General features: G+C 50.4%; 1 protein-coding gene across 1 annotated transcript in view; it reads left to right on the top strand.

Moving 5' to 3' along the window:
• Positions 1-2,089: 2,089 nt before the first annotated feature.
• The window catches only part of SLC7A5 (solute carrier family 7 member 5), a 32,026-nt gene continuing 21,855 nt past the window's right edge, over positions 2,090-12,260 (top strand). The window contains exon 1 of the mRNA XM_036390258.2: positions 2,090-2,847. Within this exon, the coding sequence (XP_036246151.1) occupies positions 2,265-2,847 (583 nt within the window). The 5' untranslated portion in view covers positions 2,090-2,264. The remainder of the gene's footprint in view (positions 2,848-12,260) is intronic.

The raw sequence follows: 12,260 nt of genomic DNA, 5'->3' as shown, positions 1-12,260 counted from the left end.
TTGGACTTGATCCCTGTGGGTCCCTTCCAGCTCAGGAGATCCTGGTTCCAGGTCATCATTGGCCTTGAGGAGCTTGGCCTGGAGCACTGGAGAAGTAAATCCCTTGAGAAATGATTTTATTCCCCCAAAATATAAGTGAGTATTCATCTGAAAACACCTGAAGCAAATACTTAATTTCAATCTCAGTCCTGTCTGCTGCATCCTGTGTACCAAGGCTGACACAGGGATAATCCCATTTGTTGTAAGTATCTGATTCTTTTCCTGATTTCATGGGCCTGGGAGAAATCATGAAATGCAGCAACAAAAATGGCCTGTCATGGTAAACTTGTAAAGTAAAAAAAGGCTTTGGGGGTTATAGAAAACCCGTGATAAATGTTTTGTTGTTTATTTTTAATTAATTGTCAGAGTCTTTTCAGTCTCTTCAAGGGTCCCATTTCTCCTTGAAAACTGGAGGAACGTGCTTCGTGCCAAGGTAATTTCTGGTTTTGCTCCCTTCCAGAATTTGGATGTTTACCTAAAGTCAGCAGCAGATTTTTGAGCCCCTGAGCAGCCACTAGATGTCAGGTTTGGACTAGTGCTGCGAGGATTGGGCTGGTTGGGATTCTGGAATGGCTGGAAGTGGTCATGATGGAAATGAAATGGAACTGAAATGTGCCCTTTCCCCCCAGAATGTCCACCTCACGTTTCCCTGGAGTTCTCTTGGAGAAAACCCTCCAGGCCACCTCCTGCGTGTCTGAACCGTGCACAGAGGGGACTTCAGGAGCTTGAACCAGTCTCGGGTTTGGAGCTCAAGCACCACTCCCCGTGTGACAGCACTGCCTGGGAAGCAGCTCCTCACAGGTACCACCCTCAGAGGGAATGTTTGCAATCAGAGCTTCCAGGCTGGAGCCTCTGAGCTCCTCTCCTCCCAAGAGGGCAAGAGGGAATCTGAATTTGCTGAGGGATTGGCTCCTTGGGCATTACTGTAGTACCCAAGTGATTCTCCTTGGATGCAGAACCTCTGCCTTCAGTGAGGCACACGTTGCCTTTTTTCCCTGCACGACTGCCAGATGGGTGAATTATTTTATATTTTCGTTTCACAAACAAGCATTTTGGTGGCTTTTCCATCTGTCAGATTTGAGATTGGTGACTCATTAATGTTTCAGAGAAGCCTTTTTGGCTGCCAGGAGGGGCTGATTCCCGCAGCGCCTCTGCAGAGGTGCAGGTGATGCAGCACCGGGGCCTTGCCCTGTGCTTGTGCACTGGGATGGAAAAGCATGGCAGGATGGGGCTGGGAGAGGCAGGATATACATACATACATGTCTGTACATGGTACATACATGGCTGTATATCATACAGACATGTGGGTATATCATACATATCTGTGTATCATACATATATGTATGTATATCCTGTGTTTCCTACATACATGCATGTGTATCCTGTATATCTTACATATGTGTCTGTATATCCTGTATATCATAAATACACATCTGTATATCCTGTATACATGTCTGTATATCCTGTATACACGTATGTATATCCTGTATACCATACATACATGTCTGTATATCCTGTATACCATACATACATGTCTGTATCTCCTGTATATCATACATACACATCTGTATATCCTGTGTATCATAAATACACATCTGTATATCCTGTATACATGTCTGTATATCCTGTATACCATACATACATGTCTGTGTATCCTGTATACCATACATACATGTCTGTATCTCCTGTATATCATAAATACACATCTGTATATCCTGTATACATGTCTGTATATCCCGTATATCATACATACACGTCTGTATAGCCTGTATACATGTCTGTATATCCTTTATATCATACATACACGTCTGTATCTCCTGTATATCACGCATACATGTCTGTATACATGTATACATGCAAAGGGACCCGCTCTCCTCTACAGGAGCTCCTTTACAGAGCACACCGAAGGCCCAGCGCCCATGCCGGGCGGAGAAGCGCCGCTAACACCTCTCCCCTGCGGGCACCGAGTGCCACCCGGGCCGAACCGCGGGCTGGCCTTTGCCTCCCTCTGTCCCTTCTGGGGCCCGGGCTGAGAGCGACGCGGGCCCGAGCGGGCGCCCCGGGGGCGCTGCAGCATCCCCCGGCGTTCCTGCCCTCCTCCTGCCGCTCTCCTCCTCCTCCTCCTCCTCCCCCCGGCACGCAGCCCGGCCCACCGCCGCCGGAACAAAAGGGGCGGCCGAAGGTGGCGGCGTGGCCGCGCCCGCTGCTCCCGCCGCTCCGCCACCATGTCCGCCAGCGGCGGCAGCTCCCCCGGCAATGCCGTGAAGAAGCGGAGCCCGGCCGGCTCGGCCGCCTCGCTGCCGCAGGAGGAGGAGAAGCAGGCGATGGAGAAGATGCTGGAAGGGGCGCAGGAAAACGGCTGCGCCCGCTCGCCATCGCCCTGCGGCTCGGCGGAGGGGGTGACCCTGAAGCGGAACATCACCCTGCTCAACGGCGTGGCCATCATCGTGGGCACCATCATCGGCTCCGGCATCTTCGTCACCCCCACGGGCGTGCTGCGGGAGGCCGGCTCGCCGGGGCTCTCGCTCGTGGTCTGGGCCGTGTGCGGCGCCTTCTCCATCGTGGGCGCGCTGTGCTACGCCGAGCTCGGCACCACCATCACCAAGTCCGGCGGGGACTACGCCTACATGCTGGAGGTGTACGGCTCCCTGCCCGCCTTCCTCAAGCTCTGGATAGAGCTGCTCATCATCCGGCCCTCCTCGCAGTACATCGTGGCTCTGGTGTTCGCCACCTACCTGCTCAAGCCCATCTTCCCCACTTGCCCCGTGCCCGACGAGGCCGCCAAGCTGGTGGCCTGCCTGTGTGTCTGTAAGTAGCAGCGAGTGGCGTTCGGGTGCCAGGCAGGAGGGGCAGGTGGGGTTTAGGGAAGGAATTCCTCCCCGGGAAGGTGGGCAGGCCCTGGCACATGGTGCTCAGAGAAGCCGTGGCTGCCCCCGGATCACTGAAGTGACCGGGCTGGAGCATCCTGGTCTGGTGGAAGGTGTCCCTGCCCATGGGACAGGATGACCATTAAATTCCCCTCCCATCCAAACCATTCCGTGATTCAGTGACCCTCTGCAGGTCCCCGCTGTTCCTACTCCACGTGGTTCCTCACTCTCCATCACCTTCCCCTAAAGATCTGCACCATCTCTCCTGTGCTACGCTGGTTACATCCTGGGTTTTTGGGGTTTTTTTGGCTACTTTGAATAGCCACAGCAGAAAATGTGTCTCCACCCGTAAAAAATTCAGCAGAAAATTCCTCAAATGGCAGCTGTGGGCTAGTGAGGCTCTCTGACTCCCGAGCAGCGTGTGATCAATGCAGCGTGCGTTTTTCCTGGGAGCTGGAATGGGATTTCTTGTGCTTTCCCAAAGGACCATGCAGGGTAAAGCCCCCTTGTCCCCGGGCTCTGCAGGGCCCTGTGGGCGTTGGTGTGCGGCTTTGGGTGAGGATAACAATTATCTGTCACCAGCAACTGGTGCTGAACTCGCCCCTGAGCTGCTTTCAGCACCAGATGTGAGAGGAGGTGTTTCCCGCCCGTGTGTGCGCTGATAGCGCGCTCAAAACCTGTTTTTGTGGGGTTTCTTTTGCCAGCAAACATTGTCTGGCTGTCTGTCTGTCTGTCTGTCTGTCTCTGGGGCGATGCCTTGCAGGGATGTTCGGTCACGGTGGGGTGAAGTCAGGAGCAGTGGTGCCAGCCTGGGCACACAGAGCCCTGCCCGGGCACTCAGATCTCTCCCAATGCACTTTTTGTCACCTCTCTGCTCTTTTGGGATCTGCAGTTTTGCCACTCAAATCATTTTTTCTGTTCCTCTGCTGACTGCAAAGTCACCCCATCCAAATTCCCAAACCTTTAAATACAGGACCATGCCCTGCCTCTTCCCTCCTCATTTCCCATTCAGTCTGTTCTGCTCCACTGGAATTTAATCTCTTTCTAGAGATGTTTATTGGGAGAAGATTCAGTTTTTGTGAGGGCTTTATAAATCGTTTCTCCACTGTACAAATTCACAGCCAGGTGATCTCTACATTTTTGCATTTTAAACGATGAGAGGGAAGCTGCTCGTTGGTGCTGCCCTTTTCTAGAATTGTGTGAGATTCCTTCCCCCCCCCCGAGGATCTCAGGCATCCCAAAGCTGCAGCACATGGTCGTTATGGGAAGATAGATTGTCTGGAAATGTCTCAGAGCCAGCCTGACCCGGGCTGTGGGAGGTAAATGATATGGTTAATTATAGGATTGATAACAGGCATGGCACTGGGCTGTGCTTTCTTCAGGCAAGACTGAAACTGCTCAGTCCCCAGCTGATTTTTAGGAATATAAAGGTACCTGGGCAGGTATGTGGATTTCCATCCAAATTTTTTACAGTGTGTAGAGTGTTTCTTAGGGAAATGTACTCATTTAACAAAGACAGCTGTAAACTGGTCAGGGAATAGTGCTTCTGATGGGTGTGCTGCCTTTTGGAAATCTGATTTTCGAGCTTTGCTGCTGGTCTGCGCTGTGGGTTCCTCAGGAGAGGGGCAGGAATGCACGTGCTACTTGTGCTCCTTGCTGAAAAACCAAGGAATTAGGATATAATTCAAGGTTTTCTTGCTGCCTTATGGCAAAGTTTTGCCGTGCAAGCACAGATAGAGCTGGCAAAGCCTTTGGGGACATGTTTCTAACCAAAAGTGACTTTTCATCTTCAGGATCATTCCCAAAAGGGGTCTCTGTTCCCATTCTATTGCTCAAAGCCCAGGGCAGGGTTAAACAGACCTGTCCACGTTGGGATCTGTTCACTGGTGAGGATTTGCAGCACCAAGCTCCTTGGAGCCAGCTCTCATTCCTGTTTATGCTCCTCCAAGAAAAGTCTCCAGCCTTCCTTTGGTAACAATTAGGATTTGCCTGGGGCAGAATTTGTTCCTGAACCTCTATCCTGAACTGCCAAGGGAAAGGTTTGGAGTTCTCCAAATCTGCATCATCCCCATGTGTTTCTCCTTTAAGCTCTGCTCCCCCTTGCACTGCTGGCTCTTGGTTTGTTTATGCTTTGGGTTAAGTTTGGGGTTGTCTCCTTTGCTCCAAGAGGTTTGTTCATCCTGCAGCGCCTTCAGCAGGGCAGCTTTTGGGAACTTTGATTTTTGGAACTTTGATTTTTGGAACTTTGAGCTTTGGAATCAGCTTTTCATCTCCCTGGTGCCAAAACCACACCGTGACCCAGGAACAATAAACGAAATAAATCTGCTCCAGGGGCTCAGGCAGCCACACAACACTTGTGGGGACTCACAAACAGCTTTGTTCAAACAGAAACTGCACAGAGAGAGACTTCTTTAGTCTTTTCAAAAGCTCTAGAGTCGAAAAAAAAAATGACCTATTTGTGCATAGGCTGTAGCACATACATGAATGAGTTACCTCAAAATGGGGGAGAGCAGCTTGGGAAGCAGCAGAGGAATTTGGGACCTGGGGCTGGGGTACAGTAGCCAAAATCCAGCCTTGCAGAACAGTCCCAGCTCTATTCCTTGCAGGGTTTGTATCTCCACACGAAATGCACTTGGCTGCACAGTTTGTAGTAAGAGGAGGAATAACTAAAGTTACTTGTTTCCACTTTGCTGCTGCTGAAGGGTTGAATAAATCATGTGTTGTTCAGAATTTGCCACCGTGAACTTCAGAGAGTGAATTAATGCATTAAGAGAATCTAAATCACAGGCTTGAGTGAAAGGAAAAAAATGGTTGGAAGAGAGAGTTTTGTTCCCCTGGAAGGTGCTGAGGAAAACAAGGTGGGTGGTAAGGAGAATTTCCCTACAAGCAGGTATTTTCTGCCCTGGAGGTTGTAATCTACACACAGTTGGTATGCAGGGCTTCTTTCATGGGCACCGGGAGTGCCTGTGGTGTTTGCCACAAATAAAAGCTGGGAATCCACTCCAGGGAAATCTTCCTGGAGCAGGAGGGCTCAGGCTGTTCATCTTTAGCCTCATTTCATGTTCCCCAAATTTGGCTGAAGACTTTGCAGGCTGCAGGTTACTTGGGTGATTCAGAAACTCGAGCATCTCTTGTAGCTGGGAGATTGGATGGTTGATACTTTAAAACTCGTAACACAAAATCCATCCACGTTTGGTGTACAAAAATTGGAAGTTCAGGAAACAGAGTTTGTGCATTTGTGTGCAAACCCAGGAATAATTTGAATTCTCTCACTTCTGAGGTCATCTAAACCAGTTTTACCTCTTCTGTAGTGGGTGGGGGGACAGTTATTAGGTGCTGAATTTGCATCCCTGATGATCTGCATTACAATGTCAATATTGGACACGGCAAAGAATTAAACCTTGGATCCTGTGCTCTGTCTCAGCTGTGAGGGGCTCAGGTTTTCTTTCCATCCTGCTGCCACTTGTGTGAACGCTTCAAGTTAATAAATCCTAACAAAAATCAGTAAAAATCACCAGTACACGCTGTGTTTTCCAGAGAGGGCTCAGGGATGGAAGGTGTTAAACTGATTTATTAAAGATGCTGTGGCTGTTCCTCATTTCCCACTGTTGATTTGCAGATTTCCTGCTTGCACAGAGGCACCTGCCCAGGTCTGGTGCAGTAAATTCATTCCCTGTGCATCAGAGAGACAGGAATGAAGCTGCTGCCAGCCCTGAGCTGGATCTTGGTGTTCCACAAGTGCCTGAGCTGTTCATCCCACACATCCTCACACCCTGAGAGCCACATACAGCTTCTAGAATTCCCTGATTTCCTGACGAGAAAATCTGCTCCACAGTGGAAAACTGGGATTGGACTCGATAACTCATCCTTGTGAATACTTTCCAGCTCAGGATATTCTGTTGTTTTAATTTTGTTCTTGCTCCTCAGTGTTAGATCAGCAGTTTGACAGTTTGCTTCTGAATTCGTGTCTCACTTGTTAATTAGATATGGAAATCTGGCACTAATTATGCCAGCACAGCAATATCAAAGCCAGGGAATTTTAATCTTCCTCAGAATTTATCTAAACTTCCCTCCCTGCTTCTGAGCTCTGCTGTTGGGCATTCCCCCTGCAGGGCTGGGATTCCAGGGAATGCTGATAAACTCCTCATTTGTCTCTTCTGTTTAGAGCAGCCAGAGAGTGGAAGGATGAGCAGGAGGCAGGTCTGAGAGCCCTTGTCCTGTGGAAGTGCTGACACTCCTGAGAGAAGGAGTCCAAGCAAGGGTGGCTGCCAAGCTGTCCAGGAGGGAATATCCAGTGTCAGCATTGCACCCAGAAGTCCCAGATCCTGTGGGAAGCAGGAATGTCTTTATTTGACATCAAGGTTTTGCTGCCAGGCTCAGCTCTTTTACAGGTGTGTGGATTTTCACCTCATCAGGAATTAACTGCAAACACCAAACACACCCAGGGCCTGTCTGCCTGAGATGGGTTCCTTCTGCAGCATTGCTGCTTTTCATTAATCAGCCAGGACAAGCTGGGTGTGAAGCTTTGAAGATTTCTTTTCCCTCCTCCAGAAAGGGGATTAAGGGACTAAAGCTCCATCAGCAAATTGCCCTTGGTGGAGTGGAGTGGAAGGAAAGGGTCTGTGGAGCCCCTGCTGGATGGCAGAGGCTGCAGGGCTGAGGTTGCTTTTTTAATCTGTGTTTAATTAGAGCAGCATTAATGGAAACAGGCTCTGACACTCACAGGGCTCTCCAGAAATCAGTGAGAGCTTGGAGGGCTCTTGAAACACACAGGGAGCAGCCACTGCAATTCCAGCTCCCCTCTCCTGGCTCTCACAACAATTACCCCAATAAATGTTACTGTGTTTGAATCATTTATGGTATCACTGAGATCATTCTGAGTCTTTCTGCTCTGGCATGAACAAATTGGGAAGGTTTTTGTGGAAAACCCCTCCAGGGTCAGCCTCATTTAAAGCAGCATCATTTGTTTTAAGTATTCCAAGAGTTCCATAGTCCCAGGGCCAGATGTGGCCACAGATCCAGTACAAGGGATGGGAAATTCAGGTTTTCCAGTCAGGATGCAGAGCTGGATTCTGTGCACACAAAATAGTGGCAGGTGCTGCTCCCTGTTGGGAAGATGCTTCTGTGAGGTGAGCATGGAGGTAGTTTGGGATGGTTAATTTGATGGGAATGGGAGAAATAGGGAGAAAAGATATAGAAAAGCTCTTTCTCCTTGTATTTTGTTTGTTTTCCTGAGGTAAATGTCCTGTTGGTGGAATTGCTGTGTCATGTCCTTTGGAAACCTTGGCAGTAAATCACAGCCTTCTTCCTAAGGAGCCAAAATAGCAGCTCCTGCCTCTAGATAGGAGCCACCTCTCCCAACACTCAGGAATTCTTTGGAGTTTTCCTGTGTCCTACTCTTATTATGGGATAGGGGTGTTGACCTGGTCAGGCTGCCTGGGGTTGCTTGTTGGGACATCCAGAGTTCCTGGCCTCAGTGTGGGTTTGGAGATGATCCCTTTTTTAAACCCCCTGGTAGGGCAAGTTTGCCTTCTCCTTGTTGATGTGTCCATTCCCTGATTGCTGTTTTGGAAAGAGGAATAAAAAGGGAACTGGGAAGCATTGCCAGGGATGTTGATTATTATAAGGACATTTTAATATGGACACATTGACTCTGAGGCCAGGAGCTTTCCAACAGCCTCATGTGCCCCCAGGCCTTTCCCTTTCCAGGACTGACTGCCCTGGGTGTTAAGTTTCTCCAGGGATTTGTCCTTGCAGAAATATCTGCGAAGTTCTTCCCTCTGCTTTTTCCCTTCCCCACCTTGCAGGGCACAAAAGTCTTCAGTCAATACCTGCCAAGTTGAAATATCCTGAATCATTTTCTGCTTGTGACCTTGCCTGTCCCATGTTGGCATGTGCAGTTGGAAAGAGTCACCACAGATTTTTGGGAGACACTGTAACATCCCAGCCGCTGGAATATAAAATTGGTGGGGTGTTTTTGCCTTGGTGGATTGATTTTCTCGTGGGTTTCATCCACTCTGCTCAGTAGAACTTAATTTTTGCTTTGTCCTGTGTGGATTAACTGTGATCTGCACTTCATGTGGAGGGAGAGGAGCAGCCTTTGCTGTGGGATGGGGTAAGGAATGTTCTGGGAGTAATTGTGAGGGAAAGTCAACATCACCCAGTGGCAGATGGTAAATGGGAGCATCATCTTACAGTGGCAGGGGCCAGGCACTTTGGAAATGTGGCTTACAGACAGAGTCATGCATGACAGAGCAGTTCACAGGCCTTGTTTTCCTGGCAGGGAAGCTGATGGAAGGGATTTCTCTTCATTGTCCCTTCAATTTCCCTTTATTTTCCACAACTTCCCAACCTGCTCTGTGTTAGCACTGGGTCCTGTGATACCACAAACAGGACTCCCATGGGAATTAAGAGCAAGTTAAAGAGTTTAGTCCCTTAAAGGCAGCTACTTCCACACATTTACCCACGTTCCAGAGGTGTAGGTGGAATCTCACTGCCAGTGCCACAGGTTGGGCCCAGGAGGTGAAATTAGGGACAAAAGGGCCATTGTGCAAGTGTGTGTGACCCCACAGGCAGCTGTGCCAGTACCTTGGGAATTCATTCCTGTGCTCATTCCAGAGATTTCACCTGCAAAGCTGCTGAGGAAGATCTTGGGCTGAGCAAGCTCTGACACCCCCAGGCAGTTCCCTGTGGGAATTGGATCCTTGTCCCTGTCCCTTGTCCTGGGAGAGCTGCAGCTGTGCCTGTGGACAGCAGTGCTGCCAAGGCTCTTGCATCAGAAGTGGCAGCCCAGGTTCAGCTGTGCCTGCTCCATTCCCACTGTTTGCTCTGGGCACAGCCTCACTCTCCCCATCCTGCCTTTCCCCAGACACAGGAGCTGTGGTTCCATGGATGTGTCCTAGGAGGGATTGATCCATTTATCTGTCTGCAGTTTTTCCTGTTGTCCTCTAGGAGTTGTGTCTGGGAGAGAGCTTGGGAGGCAACTTCAGAGGCAAACAGCCATAAAATGAGAATTGTGGGTAAAGTCCTGGGTCTGGTGTCACATTAATCAGTTTGTCCTTGTTCCTATCAGGAGTGGGGAATTCCCTGGCTGTGCAGGTGAGTGCCAGTGGAGCAGGTTCAGTGAGGTGCCTGAAGCCAGCAGGGACTGCAGGACAGAGGAAATACTGAAGCCAGACCTGCTGGTGTATTTAGAAACTCAGATTTCCCTCTGTGGTTTGAGTTGCCTTGGAATGAGGCTGGGCTGGAGCAGTCCCTGGAGGGTGAAGGGATGAACAGCACCTGGAGAGCAAAAACCAGGATCTCTCCTACCAGAGTCATGAGTAATTAATCACCTGAGCTAGATTAGGTGTAGGGGAAACTTTTGTTATTGTGAGGGTGGGGAGACCCTGGCACAGGTGCCCAGAGCAGCTGTGGCTGCCCCTGGATCCCTGGCAGTGCCCAAGGCCAGGCTGGAATGGTCTTGGAGCCACCTGGGACAGTGGAAATTGTCCCTGCCCATGGGACTGGAACAAGAGGAGCTTTAATGTTCCTCCCAACCCAAACCAGTCTGGGATTCTCTGAAAAGTCACCCCCTGTCCATCTGCCATCCCTTCAGCTTTCTAACACTTATTATCCCAATTATGTAAAGCTTTGGAGAGGGGCTGCTGGCTCAGCCAGGCTGTGGCACATCAGGTCAGGCTGAAATCCTCGTTCCTCGAATGATTTCCCAGCACAGCCCTGATGGGTCACTCCAAAGCTCTGCCCTGCTGCTGGCTGACAGGGGCTGGAGCCTTAGGAAAACACTGCAGGAATTAGGGCAGCACAGCCTGCTCTCTGTGTCAGTGCCCTGGTTTGTGGTGGAGCTGTGCAGCTTTGCTGTGTTTTTCCTGGAGTGATTCAGCCGAGGTGAGGGAGCGCTGCCAGGAGGATCCCACAGCCCCTGCCTGCCAGGGCAGCATCTGGGATCAAAGCAATCAAACTTGCTGCCCTAAGAAATCCCAGCCTCCTGAGAAGCTCAGCAACCACTGGAATTTGTCCTGGAGTTTTATGGAAAAGCTTTCATCCTGTTTGTTGTCTGTTGGATTCTTCCTGATGGGTGAGACTGGGGGATTCAGTGGAGAAACTCTACTGTGCTCCTTTAGGAAAGACAAATATTATTGTAAAGGAGGAAAAGCAAAGCTGAGGAAATGTGACTGGCAGGGCTCTGACTGATGACTACAGCAGAAACTTCCAGCCCTGTTTACTCTCTGATCCCAAACTGGTTTCTCTTTTTTTAGGGAGTCTGTTTATCTGGCACCAACGGGGCTTTGGGGCTGAACATGTGTAGGGTTTCCTACACACTTGGAAACTTTTGCCAATCATTTTCACCACCACCCTCCAGGGGACTCTGTACAGAGCCAGAGCAGGGCAAACAGCCCCTAAAAATCAGTGTTGAAGTGGGGGTGAAGCATTTATTGCCACAGACACACAATGCCTAAATGGGGCAGGGACTGTCACTGTCACACCTCTCAGGGCTGTCCTCACCACGACAGCAGCAGCAGCAGTGTGGTCCTAGATGGGTGAGCTCATCCTCTAAATATCCCTCAGTAAACAAGGGCAGATTTATTTTTAGCATAATCACTGGTCAAAGGGAATCCTGCTCCAGAGCCTGCTGCCCTGAGGACTCACTGGAGGTGCTTTCACTGCCTGGGTTGGGAGTTTTGCTGGGAGACATTCCCTGTGTTTCCTTGTCCCCTGTAGCACTCGAAGGTCACTTGGTTAAGCTGTGTGTCCTCCTTGCTGCTGTCTGGCTGTGTCCCTTTGCCCTGTCCCCAGAGGCAGATGTGTCCCAGTGTCCCTCTGTGGGGACAGAGCTGTGACCCCACAGGACAGGGCTGCTCCAGGGGCTGGGAACTGTCCAGACCCGTCCCTGTCCTGTATCTCCTGGAGGGGCCTGGCACAGGGACAGTGGCGTGGCACATCTGTCAGCACAGTCACTCACCCCTGCTCCTGGCCAGAGCCCAGCTCGTGCTGTCCTGTGTCCCCAGCATGGCTCTGCTTCCCCAGCAACAGCTCAGGGTCATTTCAGCCTCAGCCACACTCCCAAAGGGGCTCCAAGGGCACGGGACAAAAATCCATCTCCAGTCCCTGTTTGCTGCTGGCTGTCACCCCTGTGGGATGGCTTGGATCCCGTGCTTTCCTTCCTGACACACACAGCTCTCACTTCTCCACACTTGAGCTGCTCCTGTGTTGGAATGGCAGCAGATCCTGGAGCTGGGAGAGTGGGGGAAGGAGCCAGTGATCCTGGAAGCCATTGGATGCTGGGACACTGGCACGGGCTGCCCCTGGATCCCTGGCAGTGCCCAGGGCCAGCTTGAATGGGGCTTGGAGCAC

The sequence above is a fragment of the Molothrus ater genome, chromosome 12, assembly GCF_012460135.2.
Source record: "Molothrus ater isolate BHLD 08-10-18 breed brown headed cowbird chromosome 12, BPBGC_Mater_1.1, whole genome shotgun sequence".
NCBI classification, from domain to species: domain Eukaryota; kingdom Metazoa; phylum Chordata; class Aves; order Passeriformes; family Icteridae; genus Molothrus; species Molothrus ater.
This window is presented reverse-complemented; position numbering and strand designations above follow the sequence as displayed.